General features: G+C 42.3%; 1 protein-coding gene across 8 annotated transcripts in view; it reads left to right on the top strand.

Annotated features, from left to right (window-relative positions):
* LOC139273317 (son of sevenless homolog 1) overlaps positions 1–22,264 on the top strand; it is a 315,669-nt gene that overhangs the window by 177,186 nt on the left and 116,219 nt on the right. For 5 of the 8 annotated variants that reach the window (XM_070890083.1, XM_070890088.1, XM_070890086.1 and 2 more), the window contains 6 exons: positions 415–540; positions 4,877–5,008; positions 12,850–13,014; positions 14,985–15,185; positions 16,360–16,419; positions 17,734–17,877. In XM_070890083.1, the coding sequence (XP_070746184.1) occupies positions 415–540; positions 4,877–5,008; positions 12,850–13,014; positions 14,985–15,185; positions 16,360–16,419; positions 17,734–17,877 (828 nt within the window). The remainder of the gene's footprint in view (positions 1–414; positions 541–4,876; positions 5,009–12,849; positions 13,015–14,984; positions 15,186–16,359; positions 16,420–17,733; positions 17,878–22,264) is intronic. The other 3 variants (XM_070890087.1, XM_070890085.1, XM_070890084.1) reach the window with 1 other exon arrangement.

Here is a 22,264-nt window from a genome sequence, read left to right as displayed (position 1 = left end):
TAAGAGGGTACTATTGTTTCGTCCCAGGTTAAGCAAATAGATATAAGGCTGTTAAACCAGCTCCCAGAAAAATAAGACAGTTGGACGGCTTATGATGGTGACTGATGCCACTGTACCCGAGAAGGTATCTATGGCAGGCCCAAATTTGTAACTGGGAGGATTTGAGGATCCTTCTGCATGGGTGATTTTGAATGAGCCAAATGGTCTTTCCACATCTTATGAAGGAATTGTTGTTGCAATTAAGTATGCTCCAAATCTAAAACCTACAACCTGAAATAGTGCCTGTGAGGATAGTTGATTTTATTTGTAGTATGACTTGGAAGTATTAAAAGTTGCTACATTTTATGTTTATTTACGGTTGAGTTTTGTGTTTGCTTTTTAATTGTTAATTGTGTTTCCATTTGCTGTTGACAGGTTCAGCAACAAGTACATCCCAAGCTTGCATCTACTGAGGATGCCTTGCAGTACATTGAAGAACTAATCCTACAGTTATTGAGCATGCTCTGTCTCGCCCAGCCTCGCAGTGTTCAAGATGTGGAGGTGAGGTGAAATTGAGTTATAAGTATTTATACTATGTATTGTATGGAGGATCCAAACTTTTCTCTTTGTAAGGCATTTAGTTGTTCAATATGAGCTACACCCATCCTACAGTGATGAACTTGTTTGGATAGCCCTTTCACACCATGCTTTGGCACTATCCTATCCCCTTGTCCTTGGTTCAAGCTGGTACTGCTTCCCTTCTCTTTCTTTCCCTCCCATCCTCCCAGGTTCAAGCTTGCATTCTTCCTCACAATAACAAGGTTCTTCTTCACCCCTAACTTTATACTGGCACTGTCGTTTCCCCACCCCTCTAGTTTCACACTGGCACTTCTGCCTTCAGCATGACACCCAACTCTTCCCATGACCCCCACACCAAAGAATAATATCAGTTGCTATCGCCTGCTGTTAAATCAACTGATTTAACACTGCTGGACATTGTGGATGGGAATCAACCAATATTGTAAGAATTTCAACCTTAAGTAATTGAGTGTGGTGGTGACAAAAGAATGATTGAGAGCTTCAGCAGTAGATGAGCTGAGATGGGTGATGATCAAGGTGGAATAGATGGCTTTTGTGATAGAGAAGAGTATAAGGTTGGCAACTCAGCTTGGGATTGAACAGGCTGACTAGATTGCAAACTGTGTGATTGTGCCTGAAATGGTGGCTGGGGAAGGGGTATGAAGTCGATGATGAGGTTATAAAGTTATTGTCTGGGCCAAAGTCAATGTCATCAGCATACATTTTTAAGCTGAACCCTTGGCTTCAAGGGGCAGCATGCAGATGAGGAAGAGCAGGGGCTAAGGAAAGATCCTTGGGGAACTCCGGAGGTGATGGTACAGGAGTTAGGAAGAGAAGCCACTGCTCAAGATGATTTGGCTACAATTGGATAGGTGAGAGGGCAGTCCCACAGAGCTGGGCACTGGAGGAAAGACGTTGATTCTTGTGATTGTGTTAAAGGCTACAGAGAAAGGACGAGGAGAGAGAATACAACACAGGCACAGTCACAGTATATTGTTAACAAATTTGTTTCGGGCTGAGTTGGTGTTCCGGGAAGGGTGTAAATCTAATTGGAGGAACTTTAAACAGGGAGTTGCTGGGGAGGTGGGCATGGATCTGAGAGGCAACAAAATATTGACTGACTTAACAGAGGAAAGGGAGATTGGAGATGGGATGGTTGTTAGTGAGGACAGAGGGGGTTGAGGATGGGTTTCTTGAGGAAGTGGATAATGGTTTTGAAAGGCAGGGGACACCACCAATATTCCCTGAGAGCCACGCAGCTGTGCAGCGCGCTCAAAAAAACACACAGCGGTAGTTGGAATGACTTGCAAAGCTCCTTTAAGGGGCCGCGCGGCCCATTCACATTTGCACAAATACGCAAAACTTACCATTGGAAAAGCCAGTTCCAGGCTACGCGGGACTAGCAGAGAACTGTGCGGACGTGCAGCTTAGAGGGAACGTTGAAAACTCCCCCCGGGAAAAGTGAACCATTTATAATATCAGTTACAATGGAGGCCAGGAAAGGAACTTGAGCAATTAGGATTTTAGTGGGAATGGGTTTGAGAGAGCAGGTTACTCCTCGTCACTTTTCTTTCCTGTTATGAGCTTGGAGAAGGATTGGGGGAGAAACTAAAAAGGTAGGATGTCAGAGCTGAAACCGATAGAAATCATCAAGGACGATGAGTTCCTTGATGCTGAGGGAAGAAAAGGAGAAGTATATCTTGAGGATAAAGTTGGGGTTGGGCTTGGGAGAGGGGTGGGCGGGGCAGGAGACAACGAGAACCTTAATGGAGAGTTGAGAGGGGTGGAATAGAGTGAGGTGCTCATGAAGTGGTGCCAGCGAACTTGGGGAGAAAAGCCACGGTGTGATTTGGTGATGAGGCTCACGCCGCCACTGTTTTTTTGTTGACGTTAATTATTCCTTCTCCCTTTCCCTATCTAAATGTTGATTGCTTCTAAAATACAGTGCCGAATTAACTCCCAATTAACCATTGGAACCCTCATACCATACATTCTTCTTTTGAATATATACGGCTTAATTTCCCTTTGGGATTTTGTTTTGGGGCATTACAGACCTCTAACCCAAGTTACTCCTACTTAATTGCAACCTCGCCTCCTTTCTTTTCTGTAAATTGGGACCTTTTTAAAATGCAGCTCCATCGAGTTGTTATCCTTTAATTTGCTACTGCCCCATATTCACTAAATCCAATATATTACCTTGTCTCGTACTTTCCAGGTCTCTGAGGCGAGTGCATATTTTGTATAAATCCTCAAAACTAAAAGATTATTTTAATTATGTTTTGGGATCATTTAAATCCATGCTAAACCGTGAAAGTTTCATAAGATATGTCAACTCTCTACATTTAATGATTGAAATGCACAGCACTCTGATGATGATGAGGATTACATGGTACAGTGAAGTTTGGAGTGTGATGAGGATTCAGAGAAGTTTTAAGACAGCTATGCATTTGCAGTAATCCTGGTTCACCCCAGCAAATTGGTTATTTGCTACATATATTAAAATGGCTTGTTGCAAATTTCAAAAGAGACATTTGCTAGTTAAAGAATAGTTCCTTGTACCAGAGCCAAAAGCTCTTGTTTAAAACTTGCTGCATCAGCATTTGATTCAAAGTCCAGTTAGGCCTCATCTTCGCGATGTTGCAATAATAATGTACAGCATCAGTCACCAATTTATTTTAAGAATGCTATTTGTTTGTTTGTTTGGCAGGGGGTAGCTTGTGTTAACCCTTTCATCAGCGGCTTGTAATTATATAGATGCTTTCAGAATAGTACCAAGGTATAGCAGTCATGAGACTTTGTGAATATTGCTTTTGTCTAAATTACAATTTCTTTCCTTTTTTTGGAACGTCTTACTGACTTTCAGCCATTTCTTTCTCTAAATCCTGCAAGGTCGTTGCATTTTATTGTTGAAAAAAATGAGGTCTTAATGTACATGTAATGAATTTGCACCATTGTCTATTTGTGTGCATTTACTGTCTTGCACCAATGCTGCAGCTGTAGTGTAAATGCAGACTAAATCTAAAGTTAGGGCCTGGGGGGCCACCTTTGATCTCTGGGATTTGTCCATTTAGTGTCAGGTGTGGTTCAGTGGGTAACGCTCTCGCCTCTGAGTCAATAGATTGTGGGTTCAAGTCCCACTCCAGCGATTTGAGCACAAAAATCTAAGCTGGCACTCCAGTGCAGTATTGAGAGTGTGCTGCACTGTTGGAGGTGTCGCCTTTCGAATGGGCCCCATCTGCGCGCTCAGGTGACGTAAAAGATCCTATGGCAATATTTTGAAGAAGAGCAGGGCAGTTATCCCCAGTGTCATGGCCAATATTTATCCCTCAATCAACATCACTAAAACAGATTATCTGGTCATTATCACTATTATCACATTGCTGTTTGTGGGAGCTTGCTGTTTGCAAATTGGCTGCTGTTTCCTGTATTACAACAGTGACGACACTTCAAAAGGTACATCATTGACTGTAAAGCGCTATGGGACATTCGATGGTCGTGAAAAACGCTGTATAAATGCAAGCCTTTTTTTCTTTCTATTTGTAAAAAATTATAACCGGACAATGCCATCAACTCAGTCAATGCAGGAAATGTTGCCATTTAAGGTCACAACCTAAATGGTTGACTTTGAGCCTGGTACTATTTAGTAATGTTGCCATAGGACTGGAGTTTCCTGCTTTCTCCTTCCCCGCCCCCCCCCCCCCCCCCCTGACCTCGCTATGTTTCTCTCTCCAAATTGTTCTGTGTCTTTGAATAGTGCTGCCATTGTTATTTCATCAGTTCGATCAAAATTATCAAGAAAGTGCAATACAATTTTCTTGATGTATTAATGAAACCTCCCCAGGATATTCTTGTGCAGAGAAGGATGGAGTAGCTGAACCTCGTTGATATTCGGCTAACTTTGTCCTGTTGAGAAAGGGAGAGGTGATGGCACTAATCAAAGACAGAGATGCGCACTAAACAGAAGGGCAGAAACACAAGATGTAAATCAGAGGGAAATGCATGGAGTGAATAGGAAGAAATAATCCCTTCTGGGGAAGTATTTCAAATGCTCCTCTTGTCCCGTAACAATATCTAATTAAGGCATCTGCTTACTCACAAATGTTGAACTCAGCATTGCAAACAAAAGTCATACAGACTGCTGTTTGTTCAAACCAAGATATCCGCTTTCCTGGTGAAAGGGTTACGGGCCTAGTTGTGATGGGTGTTAAAATCTATAATTCAGCATTCTAGGTAAATAACTGCTAAGATTGGAATATGTTATGCAACTGACATTTAACTGATTACACAGAACAAATTTTTTTTTAAACTTGCCCTTTAGGAACGTGTGCAGAAATCATTTCCACATCCAATCGACAAGTGGGCTATAGCGGATGCACAATCTGCCATAGAAAAACGCAAACGTAGGAATCCCCTATTGTTGCCTGTTGACAAAATTCACCCTCTTCTGAAGGTAAGTCTTGCATAATTAAGTTTAGGATCTTACCACCATTTATATGGAGATTAAATGTTATTAATGGATGAGAAATACATCTACCTATGCTGCTGTTTTGGCTACAATATTCAACAAGCTGTAGTCATTAAATAGAACTATCTTATTTTGTGCAATAATTGGACTGTTCTGAGGCTTCAGATTAAGTTTGTAACCAAAGTTTGTTCCTCAGTAGGAAGTTGTCATTCTGTACATCTATCCATCAACTCACCTTTTGGCAGTAAAGCAGATTCCACTATGTTCATTAAAATGCTTTTGAATCACTGGATGGTGGCCTGTGGGGGAGGGGGCCTTCTCTATTGGGTAGGTCCAATATGAACAGGCTTGCGTCTGCAGGAATTGTGAATCTCATCATAGTCTCTTTGGTCTCTGGACTGTTGTCCAGAATGGCTGACTACTGGGGCCTGGCCAGAATACGTGTAGCAGTATGTTTTTCTGATTGCAGCCCCTTAAGCAGTCATCTCCCAGGGGAAGGGTAGAATTTGTGGTGCATCTGTGGCATTCTTCTGCAGGTGGTCGTTGTAAACTTTTTGTTTCCATACCCATCTCCATTCTTCCTCTCCTATTTCATAAACTAAATCTCATTCCCAGGCCCCCTTCTGATTTTCTGTTGCCTTTGGAACTGGAAAACAAACATGGAGCAAAGGAGATAAATGTGGATGAGTCTTTTAGGAGATAGAGGTATAATGGTGGTTGGTATGTGTTATGGTTTTGTGTAACAGCTGGGACCTGGAGGAAGTATTTATTTTGTTAGTTAAGGTGGAATTTGTTCATCAGTCTGTTGAAAGGGGATAATCTGGTGTATCTGGGTTGGCCTAGAATCATAGAATCAGTACAGCACGTAGGAGGCTATTTGGCCCGTCGAGCCCATGCCAGCTCTCCAAGAGCATTCAGCTAGTCCCAAACCCCCTGCCCTTTCTCCGTAGTCCTGCAATTTTTTTTCCTTCAGGTACTTATCTAATTCCCTTTTTGAAAACCACAATTGAATCTGCCTCCACCACCCTTTCAGGCAGTGCATTCCTGATTGTAAAAAAAAGTTTTTCCTCATGTCGCTTTTAGATCTTCTGCTAATCACCTTAAATCTGTGTCCTCTGGTTCTCGACCCTTCCGCCAATGGAAATAGTTTCTCTCTATCTACTCTGTCCAGACCCCTCATGATTTTGAATACCGCGATCAAATCTCCTCTCAACCTTCTCTGCTCAAGAGAGAACAACCCCAGCTTCTCCAGTCTATCCACGCAACTGAAGTCCCTCACCCCCGGAACCATTCTTGTAACTCTTTACTGCACCCTCTCTAAATCCTTCTCATCTTTCCTAAAGTGCGGTGCCCAGAATTGGACACAATACTCCAGTTGAGGCCGAACCACTGTTTTATGAAGATTCATCATAACTTCCTTGCATTTATACTCTATGCCTCTATGAAGTCAGGATCCCGTATGCTTTTTAACAGCTTTCTCATCCTGTCCTGCCACCTTCAACGATTTGTGTACATATACCCCAAGGTCTCTCTGTTCTTGCACCCCCTGTAGAATTGTACCCTTGAGTTTATATTGTCTCTCCTCGTTCTTCCTACCAAAATGTATCACTTTGCATTTTTCTGCGTTAAATTTCATCTGCCAAGTGTCTGCCCATTCCACCAGCCTGTCTATGTCCTCTTGAAATCTATCACTATCCTCCTCACTGTTCACTATACTTCCAAGTTTTGTGTCATCTGCAAGTTTTGAAATTGTGCCCTGTCGTCATCATCATAGGCAGTCCCTTGAAGCGAGGCTGACTTGCTTCCACGCCAAAAAGGGATGAGTTCACAGGTGTTTCAATGAAGGACCTAATATTCCAGATCCCGAACTGCATCTTGGAGGGTGGAAGATGCCTGTGCTTGAATTTTTTTAATGTGTGGTGGCCGTTGCACACCAGCCACCACACGGGCTTGTCAGAGCTAGGTCTTGGTCCTGTGGCAAGGATTAACCAAGGTGACTGGAGACCAGCTCTACTGCATGGACCTAGTGCACACACATATAGCAATGTGGGCTGCCCCGGCCCTCACCTCTTCTGGGTCCCAGCCTCACTCCTCTCCTGGGCCCGATCACTTCCTTCTATAAACTCTCGCTGCTCCTTTGCCCCTCCTGCTATGCCTGCCCGCACTGCACTCAGTGACCTGACTTCACAGCCATCGCCCTCCTGCAGTGGTATGCCGCCACACGCTGCTCCCTCTGATGGCCCCGGCCTGCTGATGGTCTTGCAGGCCGGGGCTGGGCCGCCACACACTGCTGCCTCTAATGCAGCCTTTCAATCACAGTAAATCCTCTTCAATTCACGAACATGACCTGTGCACCCAAGTCTTAAGTCATTAAAATATGTAAAAAAAAAGCAGTGGTCCAAGTACCGACCCCTGGGGAACATCACTGTATATCTTCCTCCAGTCTGAAAAACAACCGTTCACCACGATTCTGTTTCCTGTCACTTTGCCAATTTCATATCCATGCTGCCATTGTCCCTTTTATTCAACTTTGCTGGCAAGCCTAATATGTGGCATTTTATCAAATGCTTTTTGAAAGTCCATGTATACCACATCAACTTGATTTCCCTCAGCAAAAAACTTGATCAAGTTGATTAAACCCAATTTGCCTTTAACACATCCATGCTGACTTTCCTTAATTAATCCACATTTCTCCAAGTGACTGTTCATTTTGTCCCAGATTATTATTTGTAAAAGCTTCCCCATTACCGAGGTTAAACTGACCGGTCTATAGTTGCTGGGTTTATCTTTACACCTTTTTTTGAACAAAGGTGCAACATTTGCAATTCTCCAGTCCTCTGGCATTACACCCGTATCTAAGGAGGATTAGAAGATTAGGGCCAGTGCCTCTGCGATTTATTCCTTCACTTCCCTCAGCATCCCATCTGGTCCTGGTGATTTATCTACTTTTAAGTACAGCCAGCCTTTCTAGTGCCTTCTCTTTATCAGTTCCTATCCCATCCAGCATCTCCTCTACCTCCTCCTTTACTATGTCTATGGCAGCATCTTCCTCCTTGGAAAAGACAAATGCAGAGTACTCATTTAGTACCTCTGCCTCCGTGTGCAAGTCTTTTTGGTCCCTAATCGGCCCCACCGCTCCTCTTACTACCCTTTTACCATTTATATGCCAACAAGGCTCTCACTTGTATTCTCAACCTGTCATATGCCCCTTTTTTCTGCTTTATCTTGCTCTCTAGCTCTTTCGTCATCAAGGAAGCTCTGGCTTTGGTTGCCCTACCTTTCCCCCTCGTGGGAATATACCTAGACTACACCTGAACCATCTCCTCTTTAAAGGCAGCCCATTGTTAGATTACAGTTTTACCTGCCATTCTTTGATTCCAATTTAATCAGGCCAGGTTTTTCTCAACTCACTGAAATTGTCCTTCCTCCAATTAAGTATACTGACTCTAGATTGCTCTGTTATTTTCCCTTAGCTAATCTAAACCTTATGATACTGTGATCACTGTTCCCTAAATGTTCCCCTACACTTGCTCCATTTGACCCACCTCATTCCCCAGAACCAGATCCAGCAATGCCTCCTTTCTCATTGGGCTGGGAACGTACTGATCAAGAAAGTTCTCCTGAACATACTTCAGAAATTCTCCCCCCTCTCTGCCCTTTATACTATTACTACCCCAGTCTATATTAGGATAATTGAAGTCCCCCATTATTACTACTCTATAGTTCTTGCACCTCTTTGTAATTTCTCTTCAAATGTGCTCCTCTATATCCTTCCCACTAGTAGTTGGCCTATAGAGTACACCTAGTGTAGGCACCTTCTCTATTGGCTCTCAACTCTAACCAAATAGATTCTGTCCTTGACCCCTCCAGGACATCCCCTCTCTCTCCAGCACTGTAATATTCTCCTTAATCAATACTGCCACCCCACCTTTCCTTCCCTATCTTTCCTGAACACCTTATATCCAGGAATATTTAATACAGTACCCAATCCCAGCCCTTTTTTGAGCCAGGTCTCCGTTATCGTCATTACATCATATTCCTATTTGCGCCTGCAGCTCACCAACCTTATTTACCAAGCTTTGTGCATTTACATACACTGTAACCATATCTTAGACCACCTTGTATTTTCTCTTAATTGGTCCCCACCTAATACCATACTATCTCTTACTCTAGTGCTATCTGTATCTCCTACTCTTTTGTACAACATGTTTCTCCTTTCTAATGCTACATCCTGCTGCTCATCCCCCTGCCCCCCCCAACAGCACTAGCAAACCGCTCCCCCCCCCCTCCCAGGCAAGGATATTGGTCCTGTCTCTGTTGAGGTGCAACTCGCCCAGCCTATACAGGTCCCACCTCCCCCAGAACCAGTCCCAATGTCCCAGGAATCTAAAGCCCTCCCTTCTGCACCATCTTTCTAGCCACGTATTTAGCTACTCTATCTTCCTATTTCTATATTCACTGGTGCATGGCATGGGAGTAATCCGGAGATCCTGCTTTTTAATTTATTTCTTGGCTCCTTAAAATCTGCCTGCAGTACCTCTCCGCTCTTTCTACCTATGTCATTGATACTCTTGTGGACCACGACCTCTGGCTGTTCACCCTCTTTCCCCCCCCCCCCCTCAGAGTGTTCCGTAGCCGTTCAGTGAGATCCTTGACCCTGGCACCAGGGAGGCCACAGAAACTCTTGTCTCTTCCCCTAACGATTGAATTCTCTGTTACGATTTCTTTGCCAAACCTCTCTTCCTTCCCCCCCCGCCCCCAGATACTAGCATTCTAATAATTGTTCACACTTATTGCTGCTGTTATACTTGTTCATTTGAACTCAGAGGGGATTATTGCCATGTAATGCTCTTGGGTGGGTGGAATCGTCAGTTTGAACGTCAACTGAAGGGGGAAAAGAAGACTACAAGGAAAGGAGGTTCTGCCCTGTGCTGAAGGTTAAAATGCAGGGCTTCAGTTTCTTGCACCCAGCAGTTGTACAGAAAGTTAAATTCTGGAAATACTCGTAATGTGGAAATAGCATGGTGAGTTATTTATTTCTGTACAGAAGCTTGTGAAATAAGTGTGTTTTAATGATAGTTGGTACTCCCTGTTCAAGTGCTGTGGAATAAAGTAGCTTAATGATTCATATCTGGCCTCCTCTCACCTTCAGGAGTACTGATGAGGTACACATCCGAAAGGCATGAATATCTGGTCCAGATCACAAAGGGATGTTATTGTTAAATTCTACTTGTGCTGCTGTACAAGTAGATGTAGGGAACTATGTCAAATCTCAAAAGTGGTGAGGATGTCGGGTGAGGACAGGATTGGGCTGAACTCTGGTGCCCTCACAACTGCAAAGCTTGTAATGTTCACTGTCGCCACTCGTGCATAAATATTAGCCACTTGGGTGAAGTACCTGGAGCGAAGAGTTGAAACTTTGAGGGGAGAGGGGAAAAAATTGGTAGGAAGCGGAGTCTTAAAATCTATGATGCACTTCTTTTCTGCACCTGCTTTGATGTTTTTGTTCTACTTATTAAGTCAATTTTTTTGATTCCAGTGTAAACATTTATAAAAGAATTTGCCAAGTTAAACATCTTACCATTATTGCACAAATTGTGGATGATTGTAGAGCAGCTTTCTGAGCTTGGGAGGCATTTCGTTTTTCTAACTGTATTTCCACAAGGCGAGTAAAAGCCTTGACATGAAAGCTTATAACTGTTGAATGCTTTGTTTATTTAATTAAGTTTTGTTTTCTATTTAGCTTTTCTTCTTCCTTATTTATAACTGAATCTTGTTTATTGAAACTTCCCCTGGTTTCATAAAACTTTATGCTGTCCCATCCCTCCCCTTCAAATGGGCTCCTTCCTTGTCGCTGGCCTCTTCTCACCCCCGCCCCTCCAAAGATGTCGGCCTCCTTATACCCACTGCATGATGTAGACGACATAGTAACATACAAGTTTAAATATTTATTATTCCAATATTAATGTTCCCATTTACATTTCTAGTATCAATGGGCTCTTTAATCACTCACCCCCGCCACACTCCATGCTTTGCAAGGCGCTTTATAACGCGACCTTGCCATCTGCATTTGTTCCCAGTCCGAACTTCCATCCATCCCTGGTTTCTGCTCTCTCCTCACTGCCCCCCTCTCAATCTTTTCTCTAATCTGACGTATACCTCCCCCTCCACCCCGCCCTCCTCGCGCTCCCCCCCCCCCCCCGCTTCCCTTGCTCGTGCTCTCCTACTCCTCCCCCCGCTCACTCTTTCCTCCCCCTGCTTACTCTCTTTTTCACCCCCCCCCGCTCACGCTCGCCTCCCTGTTTCCCCCCCCCCCGATCCCCGCTAACACTCTCCACCCACCCCCTGCGCTCACTCCTCCACACCCCCGCGCCCCCTGCTCACTCCACCCCCAGCTCATTCTCTCCTTCCCACCCTCTGCTCACTCACTCTCTCTGCCCCCCCCTCCACGTTCACCCCCCCTGCTCTCACACACACTCCCTCTCTCCCCTCCCCTCCCCCCCCCCCCCCCATCTCTCTCTCGCTCTCTCTCTCTCTCTCTCTCTCTCTCTCTCTCTCTCTCTCTCTCTCTCTCTCTCTCTCTCTCTCTCTCTCTCTCTCTCTCTCTCTCTCTCCCTCCTACCCCCCCCCTTTCCGGCCACCTCCTCCGGCGCCCTCCTCCCCATCTCCTGCACCCGCCCCCTCCCCCTCCTCCCCCTCTCCGGGCGCACCACTTCTCCGGGCCCACCCATCGCACGCCCCCTTTCGGCCCCTCCCAACTTCTGGTTTCGCGTTTGGAGTCTGGTCATGTGTACGCATAACACATCGGGAGTGGAGTCCAGGGCGCGTATGCACAAAAGGGGACACAAAAAGCTGTTGCAAATAATCACTCCGATAAGTGTTGGCCAGCACACCAGAGAACCCACCCCCCCCCCAGCTCTTCTTCGAGCTAGTGCCATGTGATCTTTTACATGGACAGGAGAGAGCAGACGGGGCCTCAGTTTAACACCTCATCTAAAAAAGGCACCTCCGACAGTGCAGCACTCCCCAGTACTGGTCAGGAGTGTAAGCCTAGTTTTGTGGTCGAGACCCTGAAGTGGGACTTGAACCCACAAACTTCTGACTCTGGGCTTAGTGTGCTACGATTGAACCATGACTGCCACATTTGTTTATGGGTGTTGCCAATGGTCTATGAATTTATTAATTCACTGCTGTTTGTTTGTTTTAATTTGCTGGTCCCTGCTGCTATAATTTATTAATTCAGTGATGCTGGCTGCTTCAATGTTTTTAATTTTCTGGTATATGCGATGCTGTTTGAATTTATTAACGTCTTGTTGCTCTTGATTAATGGCGTCTGCTGTTCCATTAATTAATTAACTCACTGGTGCCTACCTAGCTGTGTTGCAATGTCTGTCGGTATCTTTTTATTGTCGGTGAGATGTATGTGGCTTGTATTTTTTTTCTGTGGGTTCAATTTTCCTGATGTGATTGTGTGGTGTCAAAAAATAGTGACGCATTTTGTTCTAATTAAGTTCTTCAGTTTATTCCATATTTTTTAACCTCCATCTTATTGTAGTCCCAGCCTCTGTTATCTAGTGTCCTGTCATTACATCTTTTTGGAACATAGATTTGAAACTTTTTGATGCTGTGCAGGGTGAAGTTTCATGGGAGATTAACTCGTATATTCAAATATAAAGTATCTCAAAAGATCTTGCACCTTGAGAATTTTGTTTCTCACCAAGACTGATCTTTGGAACCATTCCAACTCTGATTTGAAGAATGCAAGTAGATACTCTTAGCTGTTCATGTCCAGTATTTGATGGATGTTATTTTTCATCATTTTACAGGAGGTTCTTGGTTACAAGGTCGACCATCAAGTTTCTGTTTACATTGTAGCAGTGTTGGAATACATATCTGCTGACATACTTAAGCTGGCAGGCAATTATGTACGCAATATACGGCACTACGAAATCACCCAACAAGACATTAAAGTGGCAATGTGCGCTGATAAGGTAAGCAAGCATACTATTTTTTTCAAGAACTTGAAAGCTGTTTTACCAATATTTTTATTTACTCGTTCAAAAACACCCCTTCCACTGACCAATAAAGAAAATCTGATTCACCTGGTTGGGAGGGAACTATTACTTAGCCTTGAAACATCTCCATGAACGCTAATTGGCAGAACTACTCCTTGGGCCTAGTTGGAGAGACTTGAGCTTCATTGGAATACCAGGCACTTATGTTGATTTCTGGATTCTTTTACCTCAATCTGGTTCAGCAAAATTACTTTTTTTTAAGTCACAAATATTTTTCTATTTCAAATGTTCAGAAATACTTTGACTGTTTTGAAATGTATTTTGTTAGACTTCAAAGCTATACTCCTCCTTTAGATTACTTAATTCAAGTTTATCAGCTGCCATAGAGATTGCATTTTATCAGGATATAGCTTTTTTTTCTGGGGTGGGGAGCCTAAATGTGGGAGTGATGGAAGTTTTTTGTTTTGGAGGGGCCATGCTGCTACCATATCCCTGTGTATTGTTGTCTGTTTCATGGTATATACTTTAGATTAATGATGTACATTGTACCTGCAACGCACACAAACAGTGGATCCAGAGCAAAATCCAGATTTGAACTAATTTTATTTCAGATTCTCAAGTATTTTATTTGGCTCAGATACATACAAAAGCTCCAATAACATGAAGTTTACATTTTGTTTACTTTTACTTTTACAGATTCAGACGCTGGGAAATACTATGAAAGTGCAATGATAACAAATACTTCTTTTGGTATCTTCCAATATTAAGGGGTTTACCAGGCTTTTAACATTCCAAAACTGGAGAAAAATGTAGTGACTTTTCCTATAAGATATTTTGTTATTGATGGTTTCAGGAGATCAGCTACATGTCACTCACTCGTGTGTGGCATAAAGGGCTCACCTCAACCAATGAGCACCAATTTTCCCCTCAGCACTTCAGCTTTGCCCCATAGTATTTTATTTACATTGAGGTAACTTTGTTTAAACTTCAGAATTTAATATTATTCAGTGCCCCTGCTAGGTTTTAATACCAACAAGTAACAAATCAGGTTTTCACCCTGTCCTTTGGCAAGAACTATACCTGTGCCTGGGGAATGGGTATTAATCCGTGTGATCTTGGAGCACACGTGCCTTCTAGTAACCCCAGATTTTGCTCAAGTTTTTCAAGAGGGTAAAGTTCCCAGTTGTAGGGGAACCTTGGTCTATATCTCTCCTCTTGGCTTTGCAACTTGCAAATGTTCATTCCAGGCAAATCTTACCAGCTTTATAGGTCTCTACTCCCAGTGAAGGAGCTGGTATGATGATCATGCTGACTAATGGAGACTCATCAGTTGAGGATTTGATGGCATCAATTGCTATAGTGCATCAGGCTTGGTATGATTTATCGACCTTGGAGTCAACTATGGAGTTAAAAGCAAGCTCAACTGGTGTCCTTACGGTTTTTCACCTTCCGCTTGCACTAAGATCCCAGGGAGAAAATGCTGTTATCTCCAAACTGGTGAAGGGAAGATAGAAAATGAATCCAAATAAGAAACCTGTGGCATCATGTAGGACCTGAATGTGGCCTTGCATAGGCCAATGGTGCAATGTTTGAATTGGATTGCTCCTTGCTTAGAAAATTCTTTTAAGCTACTCTGAGGTTCGTGTGATGGGCGGTTTATGTTAATTGTTGTCTTGCTCCTCCAGAGCAAAGAGCTGATTATGTTTAGAAGGGGAAAGCCTTTTATAGAATGGAAGGGCAAGTTACATGAGCAATGTCATGCTCAAAGCATCTTGGAGATATTGCTTCTGCAAGTTCTTCCAAGTGGAAATTTAGCCATGTATGTACCTTAGTTGCATGTAGAAGGTGCTTCATATCTGAAGAATGAAAACCACCTTCCCATGTGTGTAGTCAGTCCTCTCCAATTGCTCAGTATATGAAGTGAAAACTAAAATTATATTTTCTAGGTACTAATGGATATGTTCCATCAAGATGAGGAAGACCTAGGTGTGATTGAAGAGGAACCCATTACCACTGGCGAACAAACATACTATGATTTAGTGAAGATGTACATGTCAGAGATTCGGCAGTATATAAGAGAATTGAATCTCATCATCAAAGTCTTCAGGGAACCCTTTGTATCAGATACTAAGCTGTTTTCTGCAAACGTATGTTGTAAATTTTATGAACCTGTTTTTCAAATATATGCATCCCCTTAGGTTTGTTGCTCCTTTTTATACTAAAAGCCCTGTTTTTACTTTCCTTTCATTGTGCTTCCCAACCCACAGCTGTAGCCCAAGTGTTGTGCAGCCTATTTCTTAGCTGGCTGTCAGGTGACATGCACATAAGAACATGAGAAATAGGAGCAGGAGTAGGCCATTCGATCCTGCTCTGCCATTCAATAACCATGCCCAAATGCACAGGCTCTCCTCAGTGCTTCCGAGCAATTATGTGGCTTGGATCTGGAACTCCGTTTGCTAGTGGACCCGTTTCTTTTCAATCCACAGCACCCGAGTTTAATTGTTTTCCTTGATGTAGAAGTATCTTATTTTAGCTGTTGCCATACTGGAAACTTCAGTCAAGTCCTCAAGCAAGAGAGTTCCTGAATTACTAGCATAAGCCGTAGTAGTATTTTAATATGAGCCACAAAGTAAAATAGGTTTTTGATTCATTGTTAGGAAAGATAAAACCTCCATTTATTTATGTTATCTTCCAAGTGTCTCACCTTCAGATGTAGATTCATTTCCTAGTCTTAAGTTTAGAAGTTTTAAATCTAATTTTTTAAAACACAGGTAAAGATACATTTATATTAAATAGTGTTGCATTTTGTTGTACTTTGGAATACTAACAACTGCATTGCCAGCATTTAGCACTAGATGGCAATACATTTCCAAAAGTTAAAAATGTGATTTTTAACCCTAGAAATATAAATTTGTTTTCCATATTTATTGAAATGTTTTTAAGTAGAATATCTAAAATTCAGTTTCATAACATTACAATACAAAACATTGCAACTTGAAATACTGAGAAAGTTAAATTCCACAAGTGTAAGATTATGCCATCAACAGCACAAGTAACAAGAAATTGATATCAAGAAATTAGTCACTTGACCATTCCTTCATAAAGATGCCTCTCCTGGGATGACACTGCTGTTCTTATTGCTGGCAATTGGGTTGCTGCTCTTTGCTGTTCCCACATGGAGAATTTTAAATTGTTATTCTGAAGTTTTGTGCCAGAATTTGTTTCCCTTTTGCTCTTCTATAATTTCTTGAAGAAAACTGAAGGCAGTTAGTTGATGCTTACCGTGCTAATTTTTGTGACGTATTATGTGGAATGTCTCAGATTCTGCACAGGAGAGTCTTCCGGAAAGAATGCACAATAATAGTGAACACAAGAATGCAGGTAAATTGGTGCTATTGCACTCGAGCCCCACATACTTATGAGGCCTGCAATCTTGTCAAAACTGTTTCACTTGTTCATGTTGCTTCCTCCACCCTATTGAATGGAATTGTTTCTCAAGAATTAGTTCCGTATCAACCATTACATTCTAGTTGAAACATTCTCTTTAATCACTGGTACTGATTGGCAACACTCATTTATTAGCCGTAATATAATATGGAAGTCAAAGAAAGATAGCTGGACTTTCTGTTGGTCGACATGGTCATTACTTGGCATTTATGTGGCATGAATGTCACCTGCTACTTGACTACCCAAGCTCCAAATGTTATCCAGGTCCTGCTGTAGATTGACCCGTGGTACTTAATTATCGGAGGAGTTGTGAATGGAGCTCAACATTATGAAATCAGCAGGAAATAGCCTCCTCCCCACATTATAGCAGAAGGATGATCATTACAGCAGCTGAAGATGGTTAGGTGAAAAGACTAACCCAGTGATGTCCTGGGGCTGTGATAATCAGCTTTTGGCAAAAACAATCATTTTCGTTTGTGTCAGGTAGAATACTGGAGGTTTTCTTTCAGCCCAATTAACCTCCATTTTGCTTTTTCCCCTCATGAGAATAAAATTGATTTGTAACCTTTCCATCAAATGCTATTTCACTATTTTCCATTGCTGATCTACAGCTCTGTGTGCCATTTTTTCTTCCGTTTACTTTGGTTCAGGGCCCCCTTTTATCTCACTAAGTTGTTTCTTTTGCAGCCGAGTAGCTTTATTCTTGATTTCCTTTTCTGCTCTTGCACTAACCTAATTATATTGTGGATGCTGTTTCCCAATTGTTCCCCTACCTTTCACTCATTCAATTGCATTGCTTCTGAAGGCTGTTATTCTGAAAGTTCTGGTTTTGTTTAGATGGTTCATCAAACTCTTGGCAATGTAATCAACGGCCTTATTTGATCTCAGCCAAAATTCTTGAGAGCTTTAGAATTTCATCTACAGGAAATTGCCATTCCTTAAAATTATTGTAAAGGAGCGGAATAAATGTTATTGAAATGTAATTTGTTATCTGGATTCTGAGCATTGTATATATCAAAGTAGACATCCGGCCACAGCTTGGCATTTACTTCAAAAACATAGCTCTTACAAATGAAAAGCCTTGCCAATGCACAAGTTATTCATTGCCTTGCACACTCAGATGCAGTTGACCTTTGGTGCTTAAATTTTAGTAACAAACCCTAAAGTTGCCTGTATTGCTGGTTTTCAGTTTCTTTTGTGGATATTAAGCAACTTTATTTTTAATATTTTATCATTGTCTTCTCACAGGATGTAGAAATCATATTTAGTCGTATTGTGGATATCCACGAGTTGACTGTGAAGTTATTGGGCCTAATTGAAGATACTGTGGAAATGACAGATGAAGGGAACCCCCATCCATTAGTGGGAAGCTGTTTTGAAGACTTAGCTGAGGTAAGCTGTGAAACCAAAAGAACAAACTTCGTATTGACACAATTATTTTTTGAATTAAATCGTTTTGTAACATTTATCCAAATTTCCCATATTAACAGGTAAACTATAAGTACCAAAAAGGTGCAGTTTTTAAATAACCTCGTCTCACACAAAGTGGGAGAAAAATATTTCTGGTTTGGCCTGTGGTTATGTTATAATACAAACTGAATTTGATACCTCTGCTACAGGAAAATTGCTGTCTTGAATAAAGAGTCAGACTAGGTACTGCAAGCTCAAAGTAAGTGTGACTGTAGTCTTTATTGCAGATCTCAGAGTGCCTCTCCAGCCTGTGAGGCCTCCTTACATACAGGTGCTCCCAAGGGATTGTGGGATCCCTTGGGACTCCAGGGGATAAGCCCTCTGGTGGTTAGACATGGTAATTACAGGTTTACATACATAACAAAAATGAGGGAAAAAACACACAAGTTATATCTTGAAAAGATATAAAGCCAAATTATGGGAGAAATGAATTCTTGAATCAACGCAGTTTAGAAGAGTGCCGTTGTGAATTGAGAAAGCTTGTAAAGAATGATTTGCCTTTAAAGAGTTTTGATAAGTGTTGAAAATGCCACCCATTGACCTTTCCTGCCCCCATGTTGTAGTGTGTGCTTACACACTGTTCACATTGTAGTTGGTTCATTTTATTTTTAGTCCATTTCAAGCGGTTTTGAGATTTTTTTTCTTTCAAATTTGTCGTCGAATCTAATTGAAAAAAATTCTGTCTGGAAAATCGGGTTTTAATTGGTCATGACCACTCTTGGTGTTTCGACTTCTAATGTTGCCAAATTTGTCTTGGCTTTTCAGCCCAGAGTCTGCAGAACAGTTTTCAGTGCTTCTGGGCCATTTCTGAAGAGTGCATCATGTGCAAATCTGACTGGAAAAATTGTCTCTGTCACTGGCACCGACTGTTGCTGTGATACCTGATGCTTCGCTCTGGCACTGATTAGTGTTCTGATTCTGGTATTTTCCAGATATTTTTCTTGTGCTCAATGCTTCTACAGGCAAGCCGATGCTTCCTGTTAATTCAAAAGTGGCCTTATGTGTGAAGTAATGTGGAAATATTGCACCTGGAGTGAACAATATCCCTTTTACTGCTGAGAAAGCTCACTGAATCTGGTACGAGACTCTTTGTACTCTCCACAGACAATACGTCTCAGGCTATAATCCACAAATTAGGTTTATTAAGAAAAGAAAGACAAATTTGCATAGTGCCTGTCACGACCACCGGACATCTCAAAGCACTTTACAGCCAATGAAGTGCTTTTGGAGTGTAGTCACTGTTGTAATGTGGGAAACGCGGCAGCCAATTTGCGCACAGTTATCTCCCACAAACATCAATTTGATAATGACCAGATAATCTGTTTTTGTTATGTTGATTGAGGGATAAATATTGGCCAGGACACCGGGGATAACTTCCCTGTTCGTCTTCGAAATAGTGCTATGGGATTTTTTTACGTCCACCTGAGAGGGCAGACAGGGCCTCAGTTTAACGTCTTATCCGAAATGACTGCACCTCCGGCAGTGCAGCACTCAGCCTAGATTTATGTGCTCAAGTCCCTGGAATGGGACTTGAACCCACATCCTTCTGACTCCGAGGCGAGTGTGGTGCCTACTGAGCTACAACTGACACTAAGTGAAAGCAACGGCAACCCCAGCAGATTTTACTAGAATATAAAACTTCATTTAAATCCAGAATCATTCTTCCAAAACCCCAAAGTCTTTGACATTCAAAATGATAGTTAATTTGGATAGGTGTCTGCAATAAGTTTATATGTGAAATTGGATACTTCGAATGTTGCTATTTGTTCTGCTCGTCAATGGCCCGGCAAAGCAGAAATGCACTAAAAGAGCCCAACTGCAGGCAACAGTTATAGTCCCTAGGACATGAACCATTTCACATATGCCTTTTGGGGGGAAAAAATCAAACATTTGAAGACTGGATTTTTTTCTATCTGCTTTTCAAATATCACAATTATCAAGTGTAACCAAAACTGGACTGTTTTCCTACTCCCTGTGAACATCCCAGGTCTCTCTGTCTAGGCAAGGCTATATAAGGCGCTTCCTTTTCTGCTGCACTGTAGGAGGTGCCATCTTTCAGATGAGACGTTAAACCTCGAACCCATCTGCTCTCAGGTGGACATTAAAGATCCCATGGCACTATTTCGAAGAAGAGCAGGGGAACTATCCTAGGTGTCGTCGCCAATATTTATCTCTCAATTGACATCACTTTTTTTTTTAAAAACAGATTATCTGGGCATTATCACATTGCTATTTGTGAGAGCTTGCTGTGCGCGAATTGGCTGCTGCGTTTCCTACATTAAACAGTGGCTACAGTTCAAAAAGTACTTCCAAAGCGCTTTACAGCCAATGGACGACCGGGGACGTGAAACACACTATATATAAAAGCAAGCAATTAAGTCTTTCTTTCACCATACTCCTGCAAGCATTTACAAACTCTGTTCCCTGGCCACCGATTCCATCCCTTTCCCTGGTTCCTGTCTGAGACTGAACCAGACTGTTTGCAACCTTGGTATCCTATTTGATCCTGAGATGAGCTTCTGATCACACATCTGCTCCATCACAAACCACCTCCTGTGATATCACTTGTCTCTGCCCCTGTCTCTGTTCATTTACTGCTGAAACCCTCATCCATGCATTTGTTACTTCTAGACTTGACTATTCCAACCCACTCTGGGCCTGCCTCCTATTTTACACCCTCGATAAACTTGAACTAATCCAACACAGCACCCTTATCCTAACTCGCACCAAGTCCCACTCACCCAACACACCTGTGCTCGCTGACCTGCATTGACTCCAGGTCTGGCAGCGTCTTGATTTTAAAGTTCTCATCCTTATTTTCAAATCCCTCCATGGCCTCACCCCTCCCTATCTCTCTAACCTCTAGCCCTACAACCCTTCAAGATCTCTGCACTCCTCCAGTTCTGGCGTCTTAGGCATCTCTGATTTTCATTGCTCCACCTTTGCCTGCTGTGCCTTCAGCTGCCTGGGCCCTAGGCTCTGGGAATCCCTCCCTAAGCACCACTTTCCTCCTTTTAAGACACTTTTTAAGGGCTAATATCGCTTCATGGCTCAGTGTCAAATTTTGTTAACGCTCCTGTGAAGTGCCTAGGGGCTGTTTACTATGTTAAAGGTGCTATAAAAATGCAAGTTGTTGTGTATATATCGAATTCCCTTTTGAAAGGTACTTATTCTGCTTCCACCACCCTTTCAGGCACACACACACACACACACACACACATATATATTATATATATATATATATAATATATATTATATCTACAATTATGATCAGATTTGCTTATTTCAATCAGTACAACTTGAGTTTGTATAATAATACAAAATAATGAACAATCTCTGCTTACCCACATCAGTGGGCTATCTTGCTTAACTTAAACAGAATAGCTTCAAACTACCACTTGTATTCTAACCTTCTCAACTCTTGCTGGACCTGACTGCTTTGCAACCTTCTGCTTCAAAAAATCTGACTATCAACATGAGGGACTTTCTTCACTTCACTACAGCCCCAACATGAAGTTGAGGCTTGTTTCCTGACTCCTCTCCCTCCCAACCCCCAAACCGTGAGTTGGCCCAAAGAGCTACTAACTAAGCCTGCTATCAGGCCCACCGCTTTGAAACTAGTTTCATGCAGAGCTCGACGGGAAGATCATGCAGGGCAATCCAAACCCCTACCGTGAGAATGTTTGTTTGGAATCGCTGAGATTTGGCCCTGACTCCCGTATTGTTTTTGATGGTTCTAAGCAACTTATCAATATCTGGCTTCAGTACATGTGCTCCCAAGGGCTTGTGGCCTTTCGTTTTAAACCTGCGTAAAGTCACTTTATTTTAAAACCCAACAGTTAAATGCAGCTCTTTTCCAAATCCTTTCATGACAAAATGATCAAAAAAATTCCAAGACATGATATGCAGTAATGTTACGTGGCCACATAACGCAAACAGTAATGAGAAGCAATGGCAGGTTAAATTTGTTTTCTAGCGATACAATCATCTAGCACAGAAGTAGGCCATTGGGCCCATCGTTATTGTGCTGGCTCCTTGAAAGAGCTCTCCAATTACTCCCCCTCCCCTGCTCTTTCCCCATAGCCCTGCAACTTATCCCTTTCAAGTATTTATCCAATTGCCGTTGAAAGTTATTGCTAAATCTGCTTCCACCGCCTTTCAGGCCGTGCATTCCAGATTACCATAACTCGCTACATAATTTTTGTTCCTCGTGTTGCCTCTGGTTCTTTTGCCAATTTCCTTTAAATATATGTCCTGGTTACCAAACATTCTACCACTGGCAACAGTTTCTCTTAATTTATTCTATTAA

The sequence above is a fragment of the Pristiophorus japonicus genome, chromosome 9 (assembly GCF_044704955.1).
Source record: "Pristiophorus japonicus isolate sPriJap1 chromosome 9, sPriJap1.hap1, whole genome shotgun sequence".
Taxonomy (NCBI): Eukaryota; Metazoa; Chordata; class Chondrichthyes; family Pristiophoridae; genus Pristiophorus; species Pristiophorus japonicus.
Note: the sequence above shows the minus strand (reverse complement) of the source record. Positions and strands in the feature narration are given on the sequence as shown.